The 19,255-nt window shown below is 42.4% G+C and overlaps 1 protein-coding gene across 1 annotated transcript in view; it reads left to right on the top strand.

The window, feature by feature from the left end:
• The first annotated feature begins 558 nt into the window (after nt 1–558).
• The window catches only part of ICE1 (interactor of little elongation complex ELL subunit 1), a 45,195-nt gene continuing 26,498 nt past the window's right edge, over nt 559–19,255 (top strand). Inside the window, exons 1-11 of the mRNA XM_059818668.1 lie at nt 559–642; nt 1,427–1,485; nt 3,028–3,062; nt 3,508–3,526; nt 4,314–4,425; nt 5,424–5,500; nt 12,626–12,663; nt 14,571–14,653; nt 14,920–14,959; nt 15,049–15,105; nt 16,816–16,905. Coding sequence (XP_059674651.1) covers nt 559–642; nt 1,427–1,485; nt 3,028–3,062; nt 3,508–3,526; nt 4,314–4,425; nt 5,424–5,500; nt 12,626–12,663; nt 14,571–14,653; nt 14,920–14,959; nt 15,049–15,105; nt 16,816–16,905 — 694 coding nt within the window. The remainder of the gene's footprint in view (nt 643–1,426; nt 1,486–3,027; nt 3,063–3,507; nt 3,527–4,313; nt 4,426–5,423; nt 5,501–12,625; nt 12,664–14,570; nt 14,654–14,919; nt 14,960–15,048; nt 15,106–16,815; nt 16,906–19,255) is intronic.

Here is a 19,255-nt window from a genome sequence, read left to right as displayed (position 1 = left end):
CCCGGCCCCCGCGCAGCCCGTCCCGCCCCGCGCCACCGCCCAGCAGCTACGCCCACCCCGGGCCGCAAGGGGCGGGGCAATCGAGGGCGCAGGCCCCGCCCCCCTGGCGCCCCGCCCCGCCGCGGCCCCGTCCAGCCTGGCGCGGCAGGCGAGAGCGGCTACCCCAGGGCTACCCGAGCGCGCGCCTGCGCCAGGACGGCAGCAGCGCCCTTCAGAAGTGCCCGCGCGTAAAAGGAAAAAAAAAATAAATAGTACTCGCGGAAGGGCGTGGCCGGTGCGGGAGGAACCGCTCCCTTCAGTCGGTCAAGACGGGCGCTTTCAACGCTCGGCCTCTGCAGGGAGCGCCTTCTGCCGTCTTTTCCGCTGCCACTAGTCAGGCAGCGGCGAGGTCACCCCCGAGGCGGCGCAGGCTCGCTGGGTCCTCGCTGAGGCGGCGGCGCGCCGTGTGACGCACTGCGGCCGCGCCCCCGCGCCGCTGCCGGGGCTGGGCGGAGGGACGCGTGTGGCTGCGCCGGGCGCCGCCGGGCAGCGGGGCCGGCGTCGGGCGCGGCGGCCACTATGATGCCTGGAGAGACACCGCCGCCGCCGGCCGGGACTGCAGCCGCCGCCGCGGCCTGCGCCAACTGCGGTGTTCTCCAGCAGGTAGCGACCGGCCGCCGTCCCCGTGGCGCTGGAGCGCCTGGGGCGGGGTTTTTGCTGAGGGACGCGACCGTGGGGCTGCGCCGGGCCGCTGGCGGGCGGGAAGCGCGGGGGGCCGCGGTCACCGCCGCCGGTGCGGCGGGAGTTGGGATAGCGAACGTGGCGAAGGGGCTCTGTAAAGGGAGCGGCGGGACCTGCTCGGGGCTTTCTGGGCGTATCCTTTCGAGTTTGCTGCGGCGCGGTGGAAGGAGCGTCGTCGTGTCCCTCCGTTATTCAGCGCCCTTAAGCGAGCTGTCGTTTGAGAGTACGACGCTTTGGGCAGCGTTTGTTTCCCCTTTAAATGAGGGGAAGGTCCCGCGGAGAGTTCGGAGGGCGGAGGAGATCTTCGGACACACTTAAAATGAGTATGGGTTGAGGATCTGGGAAGTCCATGGGCTCAGATGCCCTTTCTTGGTAACGTTCTGCCAAAGCTTGACTTGATTTTGGGAGAAAAAGTTACGGGGGTTTTAGTATGTCATCTACCGTAAAGGCAAAGCTTGAAGAGCTGTTGTAGTAAAGCCTCACCTAAGTACGCGTACTTTCTCGTGGAGCCTGCGTCCTCTGGATGTATTTGTACGAGTGTATTGTTGGTGAATTAGTAACTTGTCACTAAGAGAACTGAAAAAAAAAGAAGACAGGTTATTTTATTGCGTAGAACATTAGCAATCAATTTAGGGGTTATTTACAGTATTATAGTACTGTTTTTTGGGGTGAAACGTCTTTACCAACTTGAGACTCTTCCTTACAGAATATAAATGAATACGTAGCCGCGTTAATTGCACTGAAGCAAAAAATGATTGATGGAGAGTAAGTACAATTGCACAAGTGTTATTTTTTTGTTTTGGTTTTTATTGCTCTTACGTTCTTAAAGCAATGCAGCGAATACGTCTTGGGGAATGTAGATATTCGTTGATGCGCAAGACTTAATCCTCCTCAAAATGAAAGTAACTTCTTTGCGAACAGGTCCTAAATCTAGACTGTAAGACTTCTTTAATTTATGCCCTAAACCATCTGTGTGTAATGGTAGTAAAGCAGGGCTATTTTGTGTAGCTATAATAGCTTATATATTATTATGAATACTAGCAGAAGCAGCTCTTTGAGGAGATTTATTTCATTTTATCTGTTGTGAAGAATATAATATGAGATCTACAAGTCAAGCAGAGGTGTATATGAACCTTTTCAACAGAATTTAGTCCCAGCATTAAGGTGTGAAGTGCTGTTGGGATTAAATAGCAGAATATGAAAAGTGATGCCGAACATCAGTCAGAACAGTAAGGTTCTAAAATGCTTCTCGTAGTTTGCTTTCTTTTCTGTGATTGCTTCCACTTCTCAATAACCATCAACGTATGTTTGTATGGAATAATGTATGGAGATATGTCATGTATACTTCCATACCATGGCCTAATATCCTTGCTATGTCTCCTAATTGTAACAGTTTATTTCTCATGTCCCCTTTCCCAGATACACGTCAATCCGGCTTTAGCAAATCTAAATTCCAGTCCTGCATTCTGGTTTCCAAAAAGTATTTAAGAGAGCCCTCACTGTCTTAACTGGGACCCTTTTCTTCAAAGCTCCTTTACTCCGTGTCCATAGAATCCTTTTCTTACCTCCAAACTTTGCGTCTCTCTTCTCTCTGCCAGTGCATGCGTTTCTTGTGGGAATTACCTCTCCTTTAACTATTTGCAGCTCAGCCCCTTTCTTCTTTGCCTTATTTGATTACTCTTAACTGTTGCGAGAGAAAGCAATGCAGCCCTCTCTGTACTGGAGTAACTGCCACGGTACTTCTTTTTCTTGTCCTTTCTTAAAAACCGTAACATTTGAGGAAAGGAGAGAATAGCTTTCCTTGGTGCTGTCCCGTGGCTCACTGTACACCTTGGGTACAGTTACCCTCTTATGGCTGCTAGGAGAATAGTGTAAAGATTTAAGCCTTTTAGGGTCTTTTGAACTATTTTTCTTACAGTTATGTGTTCTTTCCTAGAAAAACATCCTTTTAAGTTTGGGAACTAGGATATGATCTTCTGATTATACGTGTATTTTTTGATTATATGTCTATTACGTTCTTTACTTAAATAATGCTTTTTGGGTGGTTGTTTTTTTTTTTAAGGCTGCGAATAGTTAATGGCTACAAATTCATGTAATTGCCAGTTGGTTTTTTTTCTATTTTAAAGCAGCCTGCTTTGAGGTTTAAATGGCTTAACGAAACAAAAGGGTTATATAGACTGCTATCAGAAAATGCAAACCAATTTTACACTTTCTGTATTTATCTATAAAGCAAAAGGAAAGGTATCCTAGGACATGATTGTCAAAATCAGGTGAGAAAATGAGTAATGTCTTTTTTTTTCCTTGCAGTCGTTTGCTGACAGAGTATCAACAGAAATGCACTGATATCCTTTACTTTTCTGTTAGTGTTCTTACAGAATGAGTATATCCATATTTCTTATAAGAGGGCTGGAGGCTTTTTATCTAAGGTTTAATTTAAGAGATGATGCCTCTAGTAAAAAAACAGACTGGATAGGTTTTGTAAAGAAAATAGGGCTTTGGAATTAAAACTGTCCACTTAAGATCTGTCTGGGTCTAATATATGGCTTAATATGGACTATTTGAAATCTGTGTTGCTGAGAATGGCTCAAGTGTTTTCATGTAACAGAAGCTCTGCTTATTCACTTCAAAAGTATTGAAATGTTTCAATTAAACACTTAGTTCTGCAAGTCCTGTGTTTTTTGGGTGGAAGCCTTTCTTGGATGTTTCTTTGCAAGTGGCGATTGGATTGAAATATACTTAAGGACGTTCGATAAACTGTTTTAAATTTCTACCTTAACAAGAGATTACAGCTTCAATTTGCTGAACGGTAAGTTTGATTTAACCTGTTTACTAAAGATGCTATGTTCTCTGTGTCTTGGACGGTTTTAGGAGTCTGTCATTGTAACAGCAACAGCCCTGGGTCTAGGCTGAGCTTTTAATATGGTCCTTTCTTTTACCATGCTTCCTAGGCCATAGTTAGCAAAGATACCCTTGATGAGGAGAGAAATCTGTCCTTCTTCTACAATACCTGTGTGAAATTCTTTCCTGGCCCGTGTTATGTAAGAGTCTAAAGTGACCAAGTGGAGATGTGGATCTCATCTTTTGGTGGTGGTTAAATGCAAGTGTATTTGGGGTGGTCCTATGTGTATGAAGCATTTTGTCTTAGAGTTGTGGCTGTGTGCCCTTGCCTACTCGATTATAGAGGAAGAGGCAGCATATAATCTTTATGGACTCCATCCTGCCTGCTGAAAAATCCTGCAGTTGGACTCTGCTCTTATTTCACAGCGCTACCTATGTCGAGACACTTACTCCTGGCACTTCAGTGTAGGCAGCTGGGCACTACTCCTGTGTGGCACATGCCATCTGCTTGCATCTAGCTTTAGGCTCAGTTTAATTTTTTTAAACCGGATCTTGAATTTTCTTTGAATCTAGAATGATGGATGGAAAAATGAGAACACTTACACTGTTAAAAGCCTTTGGGTATCTCTCACAGCATTTTTTCCATAGAGAAGAGCAAAATACTCAAGACACTTGCCTGAAGAATCAGAACATTGAGTTTGAAAGCACCCATGGGTTTTGGCAACTTTTTTTTTTAATTACACTTCCCATTTCAGGGAGATCTCTGCTCTTCGCTGCCAAGTGGAGCAGATGCTACAGAAAATCCTGCCTCTGGAAAAGTGCCAGGAAGAGTTGGGTTCCTTGAAAGCGGAGCTGGAAGAGAAAAAGGTGTGCTTGTAAGGTTTAAATAACTTGCACTTTTTCTGCTGAAGGAAATGTATATATTTAAAGCTCGTCTTAATGAGGCAGGCTTTAATGATCCCTGTTGTTATTTCCAGCTCATTGGGACAGGCAGGTCTGGTTTTAGGTGAAATTAATTAAATGGTAGCAGGTTTCAGATAGGCAAAAAGTTCAGGCTTTTGTAGTTCCTATGACTTTTTTTATCAGATTATTTGGGTTTTCTTTCCTTATTTAGGAAGGAAAGAGATGCGTTCCTTTGGTTTTCTGTTGTGATCTTATTAGATTACTGAACTCTCTCTAACTTGTACTACTAAAAGGTGCAAAGAGGGCCTGTGCAGAATAGGATTTGGCTTCTGTTCCCATTTTGAACATATGCTTTTCCATTATTAGCTACTCGAGTTTATTCCTAGTTTCTCTCCCATCTCTTAGCTGAGATTTAGTCTACAGAAGAAATGCTTTTGACTGTTCAAATCACCTAAATACATGTATTTTCTAGACATTAACTATTATTTCTGCAAAAAATACCCCACCCTCTTTCTTATAGTTTTTTCATGCTGGTACAAGGTAGGATATTAACATTTGTCTTGTCGCTGTACCTAGTTTTTCTTCTGTGTTAGAACTGGTTTTGAAATCCTTTTCCCTCACCATGCATTAGTAGCTAATGTCCTGATGGCACTTTTTCAGAAAAAGCAGGATTATATGTGTGGTGTATAAAAGTTGTTCTATTGACTTCAGCTTTGAGTTCCTATCCAGATAGGTGTTGGAGGCACATACTCAAAAGATGGATATAAATTTATTTATTTGGTTATTATAACTTTTGCCTTTAAAGAAGAATAACCTGACTTGTCAACTTGCTTGTTTTCTCATTGAATATGCTTTTTTGGCTCTGCACTGTTTTCATTAGAACAGGTAAAGTGTCTGCCATTTTTTTTTTTTTTTTTGCCCTCAGTAAGGACATATTTTAACTGTGCTTTCCTTCTCCGCAGAGTTCTCTCAAGATTTATCGGGAGAGTCAACTGGAATATGTTAAAATTAAAGAAGAGATAGTAAACAGTGATGCTGTGTGAGTGGTGCTTCTTTTTTTCACAACCTTGCTTTCCCCCTCTTACCTCTTCCAGAACTTGGTCTTGTATGTTATCTAGTTATGCTTTCCATTTTGCTAAAACTTTTATACTTAGGCATTCTTAGAACAGGAAGTTGATAGAAGAATGGTCTTAAATTTTGTAGCAAACACTCTGGAAGGTAGTATTAGTTTAATTATTATCCTGTCTTGAAGTGGCTTTTGGTGGTTGTTTAGTGAAGGTTTTTAAGAACAGGATGAGATTGGAGAATGAGCTGTAGTTTCTCCAGCTTTAAGTGGTTCTTAGTCTTGGCTTTTTGATATTGCCGTCCGTTTCTGTTGTGCTGATAAGTCCGTGAGCCCAATATGTAAATGACATTGCCAAAGTGATCTGCACTTGAAATCAGTCCTTAAAATAATTGTTTTTAAAGAAACAGCTCAGCAGGCCCTAAACTGTCCCTCATGTTTGGAAATGGCCAGGAGGGATTTGGCACCAAAAATGCAGAAGCCATTTTTGCTGCTGTAGTACAGAATATTGTGAAGCTGTGCCTTGATAATTCCCAAAGTTTGTTCTTCCAGTAACAAGTCACTCAAATGCTTCCTTGCCTGGAGCATATGTGTGTGTTATCATGTCTTACAGCTCTGGATGGACTCTCCGGTGAATTTATCTAATTGCTTTTTAACCCTGTTATACTCCTAGCCTCTAAATCACCTGTATTGGGGAACTGTGACTTCTCAGTATTGTATGGAAAGGTACTTATGCTCTCAAAAGAGAAGCAGCTAACATACAGCTGGGTGTTGTGAGTTTGTAGTTGTGGTTATTTTTTTCCACGTGCATCACTTTGCACTTACCAGCACCAATGATTGCTCTCTAGTCACTTGGGATTCTAAGACACTTCTGCTGTTTTTTGTAGTCAGCTTTTATTTCTGATGTGTTCCAGCACACATTCCAATGGTGACTCCTTCCTTCCTTCCTTGTAAACTGGCTATAATTTTTAACTTTGGTGTTTCTAAGCTATTTTTGGTGTTACCAGCAGGTTGAGGGAGGTTATCATTCTCCTCTACTCAGCACTGGTGAGACCACCCGTGGAGTACTGTGTCCAGGTCTGGGCTCCCCAGTACAAGAGAGACATGGACACACTGGAGAGAGTCCAACGAAGGGCCCTGGAGGTGATCAAGGGACTGAAGCATTTCTCGAATGAGATACCCTAGTATCTTTACATGGCTTATGAAACGTGCTGTACTCACAAGAGCAGCAGCAAGCCACTGTCATCCAAAAGATTGTACAAATAGATGATCATTGTTGTCACTTGCTGTTGTGACTTCTGCTAGACTGCACTTATTTAATGTATAGGTACTCTATGTCCTCTGAGTTTAAAGGAATCTTTAGCATGTTATCCTATGTAAGAGCAGCAGAGAGCAGCTACCCCATTGCTAACTGCATCTTAAGAGGGAACTGACCACCCTAATGTGCTGCCAATATACTGTGTCAATATAGATATATCGCCTATCTCCTATCTGTCACTCATATCTTCAAGAAGGAGGAGCCAGGGAACTAGAGGCTGGTCAGTCTCACCTTCATCCCTGGGAAGGTGACGGAGCAGCTCATCCTGGAACCCATTTCTAGGCACACAGAGGACAAGAAACTCCTCGGGAGTAGCCAGCATGGCTTCAGCGACTTAATAAACTTCTGTGATGAACTGGTGCACCTGGTAGATGGGGGGAGAGCAGTGGCTGGTGTCTGCCAGGCCTTCAGTAAGGCCTCTGACACTGTCTCCCCCACGAGCCTCGTAGCCCCTCAAGCTGTTGCTGCGGGGGCTGGATGAGCAGGCGGTGAAGTGGATTGAAAACCGGCTGAATGGCCGGTCCCTGAGGGCGGTGATGGGCAGCACGGAGTCTAGTTGGAGGCTGGTAACTAGCAGTGAACCCTGGGGGGAGAGGAGGGCCACGTACTTGGTCCAGTCCTGTTCAACATCTTCATTAGTGATCTGCACGATGGGGCCGAGCGTACCCTCAGTGACGTTGCCAGTGACACAAAGGGGAAGGAGTGGCTGGTATAGGCCAGAGGGGCACGCGGCCATCCAGCGCGAGCTTGATGGGCTGGAGACATGGGCTGACAGAAAGCTTGGCAAGTTCAGCACGGAGAAGTGCAAAGTCCCACACCTGGCGAGGAACAGCCCCACGCAGCAGTATATGCTGGGGGCCACCCAGCCGGAAAGCAGCTTGGCAGAAAAGGACCTGGGTGTCCCACTGGACACCAAGTTGGACGTGAGCCAGCGATGTGTGCTTGCAGCAGAGGAGGCTACTAATATCCTGGGCTGCATTAGGCAAAGTATTGCAGGCAGGCTGAGGGAGGTGATCCTTCCTCTCTACTCAGCACTGGTGAGGCCACCCCCGGAGCACTGTGTCCAGTTCTGGGCTCCCCAGTACAGGAGAGACATGGACACACTGGAGAGAGTCCAGTGAAGGGCCATGAAGATGACTGGGGGACTGGAGCATCTCTCCATTAAGGAAAGGCTGAGAGAGCTGGGGCTGTTCAGCCTGGAGAGGAGACGGCTCAGGGGCGGTATTATCAATGTCTATAAATACCTGAAGGGAGGGTGCAAAGAGGACAGAGCCATGCTTTTTTCCATGGTGCCCAGTGACAAGACAAGAGGCAACGGGCACCAACTGAAACACAGGAGGTTCCCTCTGAACATCAGGAAACACTCTTCTTACTGGGAGGATGACTGAGCATTGGGACAGTTTGCCCAGGGAGGTTGTGGCCTCTCTGTCCTTGGAGATATTCAGCAGCCGTTTGGTCGTGGTCCTGGGCAGTGAGCTCTAGGTAGCTCTGCTTGAGCAGGGTTGGTTGGACAAGATGATTTCCACAGGTCCCTTCTGACCTCAACCATTCTGTGATGGTATAGCTATTTTATATACCATTTTAAGCAGTAGGTCACATAAGTTCAGTAATTTGAGAGCTGAGTTTCTTCAGAAGCAGAATTCTAGTGAATTGTTCATAAAACGAATGTTAATCTACAGTTACTGTAAAATAATTTAGGTCAAAAATTATCTCTCAAGTCCTTTGATCCAATCTGCCATTCAGAGCCAGTGTCAAAGTTAGGTTGCTCAGGACCTTGTCTAGTTGTTTTGAATATTTACAAGGATAGCAATTCCCCAATTCTGAGCCTATAACAAGTGTGATAACTTGAGACAAATATGCATGTCCATTGTGAAGAAGGTTTTAAGTATGAAATCACTCCTATGGACAAGCTTTGAAAGAAGTACTCAAAATGTTAGACTGTTCCAGCAGTAAGGTTGCTCATTTAAATTTAAAGATCACATTCTCTTTAAGGATGAAATAAATGACCGACACAGTTGTTGTTTGTATTTCTATTTTTCAACTTTTGAGTATTACAAATATAGTCACATTATGTTTTTTGTAGTTTGGGTAGATTATAATACTGTATGTATTCTGCTTCTGAATGCAACTTCTGTTAGCGTAGGTTTCTGTCAGCTGAAGTTGTGCATGCATCTTAAAGATCAGATGGGAGCTTGAGTTGCATAGCATAAGAGGAGTTCTGTCCAAATGCATCATCTACAGACCTTGCTTTCTGAGAATTACTGGATTTAACATTTACTTATTTTCTTTCTTAATGTAATTGCATGTGTTGATGAAATTAGTCAGCATACTGCTGCACCTGTAAAATTAACTATTTTGTCTGTAAATACCATTGCAATGATAAATGTTGGCATTTAGTGGCTGTCTGGTTATTCAGATTCTTAGTTGTTTGTATCATAGAATTTCTGTCTCCAGTTGAAAAGGACCTATAAGGATCACTGAGTCCAGCTCCCCACTCCTTACAGGACTGCCTAAAATTAAACCATCTGACTAAGAGCGTCGTTCAGATGCTCCTTGAACTCTGACAGGCTTGGTGCCCCCCTTCCCTGCGGAGCCTGTTCCAGGGACCGACCACTTTCTCAGTGAAGAACCTTTTCCTAATGTCCAGTCTGAATTTCCCCTGACGCAGCTTCATTCCATTCCCTCGTGTCCTACCGCTGGTCACCAGAGAGAGATCAGCACCTCTCCCTCCACTGCCCCCCTTGAGGAAGTTGTAGACTGCAATGAGGGCACCCCTCAGCCTTCTCTAAGCCATACAAACCAAGTGACCTCAGCTGCCCCTCATAAGTCTCGCTCTTGAGACCACTCCCCATCTTGGTCACCCTTCTGTGGACACACTCTAATAGTTTGATGTCCTTCTTATATTGAGGTGCCCAAAACTGCACACAGGACTCAAGGTGGGGCCACACCAGTGCAGTGTGGAGTGGGACAATCACCTCCCTTGACCAGCTAGCGATGCTGTGCTTGATGCACCCCAGGACACGGTTGGCCCTTTTGGCTGCTAGGGCACACTGTTGACTCACATTCAACTTGCCATCAACTCAACCCCCCACAGGCTGCTCTCCAGCCTCTCATCCCCCTATTTGTATGTATAACCAGGATTACCCTATCCCAGGTGGAGAATCTGGCACTTGCTCTCGTTAAATATTGCACCGTTGGTGATTGCCCAGCTCTCTAGCCTATCCAGATCTCTCTGTAAGGCCTTCCTACCATCGAGGGAATCCAAAGCTCCTACTCTTATATCACCGGCAAACTTACTTAATGTACACGTTTGACTTGTGTCCAGATCATTTATAAAAACATTAAAGAGCACTGGCCCTAAAATTGAGCTCTGAGGAACCCCACTGGTGTCTGACTGCCAGCCTGATGTAACCCCATTTACTGTAACTCTTTGAGCCCGACCTGTCAGCCAGTTGCTCACCCAATGTGTTATGGACTTGTCTAGCTGTGTGCTGGACATTTTGTCCGGAAGGATACTGTGAGAGACAGTATCAAAAACTTTGTTAAAATCCAAAAATATCCACATCTACTGGCTTCCCTTGGTCAACTAGATGGGTGACCTTGTTGTAAAAGAAAATCAAGATGGTTAAGCAGGACTTTCCCTTTGCTGGCTATGACCAATGACTGCTTTCTCTCTTGAGTGTTTTTCAATAACTCCCAGAATAACCTTCTCCATCATTTTACCAGGCACTGGAGTGAGACTGACAGGCCTGCAATTAGCAGGGTCTTCCTTACCCTTCTTGAAAATCGGGACATTTACCAGCTTCCAGTCAACAGGGACCTCTCCAGACTCCCAAGCCCATTGAAAAATACAGGAGAGGGGTCCTGTGATAACATTGGCCAGGTCTTCTAGTACCCTGGGATGAATCCCATCAGGCCCTATAGACGTACGTGCATCCAGCTGGAGCAGCAAGTCTTGAAGAAGTTCAAAGTTGGCTGGGAGTTTATCATCCCCCCAGTCACGGTCTTCTAACACATGGCTCTGGGGAATCCCAGGGCCCATCGTCGGTGTTAAAGACAGAGGCATTGAACGTCTCTGCTTTGTCTATGTCCCTATTTGTTAGGTGACCGACCTTATCAAGTAATGGACCAATGTTATCTCTGATCCTCCTTTTGCTGTTAACATGTTTTAAAAAACCCTTTTTGTTGTCCTTCGGAGTACTGGCCAGCTTGAACTCTAATCGCGCTTTGGTTGCACGAATCTTTTCCCTACAATGGTGAACGGCATCTTTGTAGTCCTCCTGTGTTGCCTGTCCTTGCTTCCAATATCCATACCTTGTAGGTGCAGTACTTCTATGCGTTGGTCAGAAGATAATATACAGAGAAACAGAAGTTCGTTACCAGCTATTTTTTAAAGGACAACCCCCCCTCTTTTTTTTTTTTGCTGCAAAGATGTTTTATGAGAATTTTTTCCTGAAATTCTCACCTATGGCTTGACTGTCAGAGCCATCATCTGAGCATAGAGAGACTTAAGTATGAGCCTGTTCTGGCTGAGAAGGCCCAAAAGCATCCATCTATTACTTTATAGTATAAATGCTTTGACCACTGAACATGCCAAAGGTGGTCAATCATCCTGTTTCTGAGTGGGTTTTCAAATGTATTCCAGTTAATGTCTGAAGTAATGAGGAAAGCTTGCACATCCCGAAAGGCTTAGGCTGTAAATCTCAATCCGTTATACAAGTTTTAATATGGGGAATGGATGAACAGTGTTCTTCATGCAAGGGATCAGTGAGCGTTGGTAGCTTGTGTTTGTCAGGACAGAGTCCTCTACTTATCACAAGAGTTTAAGAACTGTTTCTGGGCTATTGGGATTTAACAGAAGGCAATAATAGAAGTATTTCCTTTTTTTTTAATTTTCCAGTTCTGCGTATGTTTTACGTATAAGGTAGGATTGGAAGTGCTGAAGTCAAAATTGTTCAGGATGCATATTTTTTTTTGGTTTGGGTTGGCTTTAGTAAACACCTGGATATTCTGAACAAAAAGCTGTGGGACATAAGTGATCCTGGTTATCTCATTGCTTAGGTCTTATTGACTCTACAGTTACCTGAAAGGGGGTTGCAGAGAGGTGGGTGTTGGTCTCTTCTCCCAAGTGACAAGCGACAGGACAAGAGGAAATGGCCTCAAGTTGCACCAGGGGAGGTTCAGGCTGGATATTAGGAGAAATTTCTTTGCTGAGAGAGTGGTGAATCATTGGAACAGGCTGCCCAGGGAGGTGGTCGAGTCACCATCCCTGGAGGTGTTCAAGGAATGTGTGGACGTGGCATTGTGGGACATGGTTTAGTGGGCATGGTGGGGTTGGGGTGATGGTTGGACTTGATGATCTTACAGGTCTTTTCCAACTGTAGTGATTCTGTGATTCTGTCACTGTAAGCAAGGCTTAATTGGTTTTAAGGAGTAAAACTAACCTGTTTGCATTACACTGTAGAAATGCAAAAACCAGAAGCCAGTTTTCTTGGCTTTTGTTTGTAACTCCAGGTTGTAGCTGGAGGTATATTTATGTACCTGGATTGGTGGAGTGACTCTCTTAAGAGCAAACTCTACCTCTGTAACAGATACAGCTGTTTGGGTGAGAATGTCTGCAACATGCCACTGATTTAAGTTTTCAACTTCAGGGGGACATTGGTCTCGCAGGTCGTCGGTCTAAGAAGTGTGTTTTCCCTGAAATGGCTAGATTTTTTTTTCCTGGCTTTTTATGCAACGTAATTCTATAAAACAATGATGTATTAATGCCTTCTTTTTAACAGGAGAAAGAAACTGGAAACAAAAGTGAAGAAACTTGAAGGTAACTTTCTACATTGTGTTACTGTGCTGTTGTCCTACTCCATCTCTTGATTCCTTTTTTATCCAACGAAGTAATTGCAACTTTCTAACTCTGAGGCCCCAAGGAGCAAGGCAGGGCAGTACTATGTGAGGTGCTTAGTCTCTGAATTACATCAGCCCTCCTGCAAAATGGTTTCTGTTGAGTATCTTAGGCACGTGGTGTAACTGAAGTTGGAAGGGAACTTCTGGTCATTAAAACCTCAGAGGATGGAGTCTGCCCAGCCTGGTCAGGCAACCTGATTCACTGCAGGACTGTCTTCATGGTGAAAAAGCTTTTCCTTATAGCCAGTTGGAAATGCTCTTGTTTCAACCTATGCCTGATGTCTCTCGTCCTCCCACCATGCACCACTGAACAGTCTCATTCCATCTTCTTGATGGTACCATGTAGGTACAGGAAAGCTGCTTTTGGATCCCTTCTAAGGTTTTTTTGTTGTTTTTTTTTTCCCTCTCAAGCTAAGTAAGTCTAGTTCAATGAGCCTGTTTTCATAGGGCATGTGCTCCAGCGTTCTAATAATCTTGACCAGATTCTTCTCGTCATGTTTATAATCATATTTAAATATGTAGTGATCCTGACACATGTTTTCTGATTTTTAAATGTTCTGGCAGTTGGTTTTTGGTTGGTTGGTTTGTTTGTTTGTTTTGTTTTTAAGTAGAGATAAAGCACTTGCCTTGTGGCACTGTGTTTTTCTTGTTTTGCTGGTGGAGGGTGGATACGCATAAAGCATCCTGATACTTAACTTGCTGTACTGTTAGTTGGCGAGGCAAATATTTTCATTCATGGCACACTTAACAGCTGTGCTTACCACAGTTTTAAAGTACAATGAACTGAGTGACTTGTATCTTAGGGTTAGAAACCCCCCAAATCCTACTGTAAAGTACAGGTGCGGGGTGTTTATTTTGACGAGCATTTTGGAGTTCCATTACGTGGCAGCAAGGTTTTTATACCGTCTTGCCCCAAAAACTCAAATTCTGGCAGAGCTAGAACAAAATACTGTGAGAGAGTTTGCATCAGGCCCAACCTGAGTGACTAGTTTATCTGTTTTGTTCTTTTCTATGTTCATTAAATATCCCAGACCTCATATTTTAGCCTGGTGTCTTTTGCCAATCTGAAATTTTCCCATGATTGTTTTTTGTCAGCCTACCACCTGAGCTGCCTTTTTAATGCTCTTTCTTTTGATACGCTCTCTTCTGTGACCTGATCTGATCAGCAGGCAAGTTCCATCTGTCTTTTCTCTGCTGTCCATGTGTAAGTCACCAAGCTGATCTCTCAGGAGTTCTCTCAAGTATCTCTCTCGCTTGAGAATTTCCCTAGGAACCTCACATTCAATCCGCACTTACCTGCCCTGTACTTTTTATTCGCACCCATCTGCACTCTTCCTGGGTGTCTGTTAGACATTAAGACATAAAGTACTCATCTCTGTTTATTAGTCTTGAGTGCTATCTACATCTTTCTAATGCAGTTGGCTATGGTGTTTTCGTCTTTGAACCAGAGTCCTCTTTTTAAATAAGAGAATAAAAGGCATGAAAAAAAACATTGCACCTCATTCTTAATTTCATTCCCTTTTTTCACTTGGTGTATATTGTTCTACAGTACAGTATCCTTACAGTATGACCCACTCTTCATTCTTGCTTGTAAGTGAGAAAAGTAATAAATGTATTTCGGTAGTTCAGAACAGTAATTATGCTGTGGAAGATGACATACTTGTATGCATGAGTTGTCTTAATGAGCCAAAGAAAACTTCAATAGATTTGTATTTCACACTATCTATTTTTTTTCCTGTTGATTTGATTTGCAAACTGGTGACCAATACTACTTAAATTAGTTGTCTCTTATATTGTCGTTTCTAACTTCAATTTTGGTTCTCGAAGAGGCAGCAACAAAGCATACACAGGACGTCAGACAACTGAAAACTGAAAAGAAAAGGCTTGAAAAGGAGCTAAAGAAGGCACAAGTAAGACTTGCCTGGTCTTTTGGATGAAGCTTCTTTTAGTATTTGGGAGGGGAAAGGAAGCTACTGGTAATAGAGATACTGAAATAGTAGAATTACATTTGTTGGGGATATTGAGTAACTAAACATAGCAGTTCACCTTAAGAGATAGAAATTTTCCAACTGAAGCATGACCTTTGAAATGTTGATTTAGATTTCATGCTAATTAAGAGTAGATGCTCTACAAACTACGTATGGCATGAAAAATTAATATTATTTAATTTTAACAGGGAAAACTTGATGGTGTACTTAAAGAGAAGTTCAGAAAAGGTAAGTGTTCACCTTTGATTGCCTTCAGATTCATGTGTGGTATTGCTCCATTTGAACATTTCCTTTGCTCCCTCTCCTCTTTTTAATAGTTAAGCATGTGGAGACCCAGAGTTCAAGTGAAGATCTTACAACAGATATAGACAAAGGTAAGATTTTTTGCAAGATTGTTCTCTGTGCGGAACCAACCATTATGAATATACTGCAACTCTTCTGGGGTTGCATTTTTGGAAACAGAGGATACTTACAGAAATGCTTTAAGAGCAGATGTGCTTGATACAAAAATGTTACACTGATGAGGGGCTAATGTCATAGATGACAATTTGAGTTTTGCAGTAAGTAAAACACTTGATTCATTAAAATGACTAGTCTACCCCACGTGTGTGTGAAGTCGATCAATGTGCAATTATAAAACACAACGCAAACACTGAGAAAAATACAAACGATCTCGTTGTCTTTGAAGCTTATTGAAATCATAAAGGAAGCATGCAAAGCAAAAGACACAAGAGAGGAGTGTAATCTGCTACAATTTCTATGTGAAGCTCTGTAAATCAAGTGGAAATCCAGGATGTGTAGTTGTTTCTTATCCTATTGACTTTTTTCCCCCAATGATGTAAAATACCTGCTACAAATTATCTGAATCTAACTGTGTAGTGGAGCAAACTCCTTCTAAACTTCCTCTGAAGTACTGCAGCCAAACTTTAAGCAAATTTATTTTTTGCATTTTTGCAGTCTTTTAAAATACTGGTATTGGTTTTGAATTGTTTAGAAATTCTGAAGGCAATTTTCAGGCAAAAGAAGAACTTTCCTGTTCTATTTCTTGCTTTGTAATATTTGTATATAAAGTTTGTTGACAAAATTAAACTTTTCTGAAAAAGGTAGACCTTGTCAGTTCTTGTTTGTCTTGGCATATTTTTATTGCCTTTTGGATTGTACTAAATTGGTACCCAATTTCATCCTTTAATTTTTAATTAATGGCAAAATGGGGAAATTAAGATCTGAGCTCTAATTTGAGCTTCAAAAAGCAGCAAGGCGTTATTACTAATGAGAAATAGTTAGCGTTGTTAATAGCTGTCATGCAAAATTTGGCACGTTTTCCTCTTATGTCCTGAGGTTTTTGTAATATGTCTCTTCATAAAAGAGTAGCAGTTTGCTGTGGTCTTCGACTTACGGAATTGGCACAAAACCAATAGTCTCAGTTCCTGATTGTTGGATCTGATGGTAGTTTTGGCATAAGTAGGTGACATGCTTGTGTATTTTATGCACCTGCCCTTCTGATTCTGGAACTAGGTTGTTCGGTGTCACCTAGCAATGGTGCTGTTAGGACTCCAGACAATGTCTACTAATGTTGTGGCCTGATAATTAATTCAGATACATTTAATGTGCTGTTACTCCATGGTAAGACTAAGATGAGTTACTACTGAGCAGGCATAAAGAAAGAACGTGATACAAGTACTTTCTTCCTAAAAGATTTCCTCCCCCATTTATGCTCGTCACCTGTTTTAGAAAGCTATTTATTTCCCCTAATGCTACATTCAAATCTGCTTTTATATTTTATTCTGGCAGCTGCTACAACTTTTTGCCACCCTCACTATAGAAAGGAAAAGCTAAAGCATTTTGCAACTGTTCCTTCAGTCTGCTGTGTGGCTGTGGCCAATACAGGATCCATTCCCTCAATGGCATCTAGCATTTCTCTTTCTCTGAAGCTAAAATGCCCTTATGTCCCTTGTCTTAATTTTTGTTGTGGGTATTTTGTTGTAGGCATGTCTGTGTTCTGAGTAAAAATAAAGAAACATAAATTCTTAGCTCTCTGAGCAAATGAGGTTTTCCTCAATTTATAAAAATATTTATTTTAACAGAAAAAATAAGGCTCTTGTTAGAAGAACTCTGGATGTGCATTGACAGTGCAACAGGAAAAAGAGAGAATCAGGAAAACGATCCTGTCTTGGGTGAGATGGCATGCAGTCGTGAAATTTTCTTGGAGCTGTCTCTTTTTCTGACCAAAAATAAATATTGGTACGTTTTTTCAGCTTCTGTTCAGGATAAGGCATGGCCTGAAAAAAGAAGACTGACTGTTACGGAAGGTAAGTTCCAGTAAATGTGAATTTATTAATATGCAAGTGGATTAATTTAGTCTTACTGGGATATCATCAGGTTGGGTACTATTTGCATAACACTTTTTTGACAGACTTAAATACTTTCCTTGGTGATTGCCTGGTCAAGTACATGTGTGATTAGAATATTTGAAAATAATTGCAAATATTAATTTGAACAACCAAGTAAACTGGAATGCTCTTCTGAATAAAAGCTGTTGTAATCTACTGCTGGAATTGAGAAGTCAAATTATTTTACTATCAGCTGCTTTGACTGTTTCTAAGTAGTCAAAACTCACCTCTCATGTTTATACCTTCATTATTATATCATTATAAACTCTGCAGTATGTAAGGTGAAATACAGGATGCAAGTGCTCTTTTTAGTCTGAAACAAACGCATGGTAACATAGTTGGATTGTAAAATTTAAGAAGCCATTATCACCATTTTCTTCAGTCATACCTGCCTGAATAATAATAGATAACAGTGCATTGATTTTCATATTCGTGATATAGAGAGACAAAAGGTATAATTTGGTGACAGCTTTAATTTTGTACCGTGATATTCGGTATAATAATAAAACATAATCTGAGTAGTTATCCACATGCACATTCACAGCAAACTTGAACGGCTTTAACTTCACTTAACAGATGTCATTTTCCTTCTGCCCTCAAGAGTAATAGGTGCCTTGAAACTGCTTTAGTATTTCTGTAGTTGTCTCTCCACAGTGTGCCTATTAATCTTTCATTTTTATTTTATTTTCTCTACTACTTTGGTTTTCTGTAGCTCAGGCTGTCGAGATACTGTCTGGGATAAGTACCCTGCCTTATTAAGAGCTTTGAAGCTGAACTGTTATCCTGTCTCCCCACCCTGTTAAGTCTGGAGATTTGCTACCAGTGTAGATCCCAATGAATCTAGTTTCAGATGGTGTTCCAGTCAAATCCACTTAAGAGGTGCCAAAATCTAAGGACCGGCTCATAAGCCAGTTTATCAACCTCACTGCCACCAGTTTAATCCAGCAGATCTGTGGCTTCAGCTCCAGCTTCAAAACTGAGCTAGACAGTTGTCCCCTAAGATCCTGAATTTGATTTCTTGATCAATGGTCAGTCAAATGACAAGAACAAGCACAAGAAACTGAAGAGTTTGAAATACGGGTGATTTCAAGGGTATCGGGTCCTAGTGTCATCCCTGTGCCATCCATCACAAGGGGACCTTTAGATTCCAGGAGTCCTGTCCCATCTTTCCTATTGACATCTTCTCAAGGAAACTACAGTGCTTTCACCAAAGGGAAAAATTGTCCATAACGGTCCCTTCTAGTCAGTCCCTCTTTTGCTTTTGTTGGAGTGGCTAGATACCATAGAAATACATCTTGCTTTCTGTTGCTTTGGGTTTGGTTTTTTCCCTCTTCAAGCCTAGGACAGACATCTTCTTGTTCTGCCTCTCATGAAAGCGGCCATTACCTTGGATTCGTAATAACAAAATGCTTATGTTTACCAATGCAATCTTCTAGGAAAACAAAGGATCTTAATGAGCTTGCCCTAATTGCTTGTCCCATATTATAATGGTTTCATCTTAGAGAGCAAATCAGCTTGATGGTAGTATTGCTGAAGCACCTTCTCCAGAGAATGTCAGTTCATCTGTCTGCCTGGATCTAGCCTTTCAGAAAGATATGTTTTTGGCCGATTTCTCCATACACTCCAGTGTGCTGTAAAATATCCACAGCTTTCCTTTACAATCACTGCCTTCTCTGTTCCACCAAGGTTGATACCGCTTTGAATGGCTTTCTTGAAGAACATGTTCATGTATGAAAACTGGAAGACCCATCAGGCTTTTTCCAAGAAACGTGCCATTGTGAAAGCCTCATAGGACAATGAGGTTTTGCCAAACTGAATTTAAAAGCATTTTTGCTTGGTCTTGGTAGCATTGTTACAAATCTGCCAGTAATAAAGTTTACTGTACCTGCAGTTGACTGCCAGACCAATAACCTTAGACCATAATCTAAGGTTAATAAGACATTGCTGGTTTTTTAGACATCGGAAAACTGTTTCCCATGTAATTTGTGCATAAAGTCACCTACATTGCAAATGGGCCTGTGAAGAAGCATTTGAAGAATCTTGCAGCCCAGTGCTGAAGATTTTGGTAGTTTGGATTCTCCCAACACGCACTGTTCATATACAGGCTTATGGTGTGAGAGGAGATGAGGGAAGA

The sequence above is a fragment of the Gavia stellata genome, chromosome 6 (genome assembly GCF_030936135.1).
Source record: "Gavia stellata isolate bGavSte3 chromosome 6, bGavSte3.hap2, whole genome shotgun sequence".
Classification (NCBI taxonomy): Eukaryota; Metazoa; Chordata; class Aves; order Gaviiformes; family Gaviidae; genus Gavia; species Gavia stellata.
The sequence above is the reverse complement of the archived record's forward strand: the minus strand, read 5'-3'. Positions and strand labels throughout refer to the sequence as shown.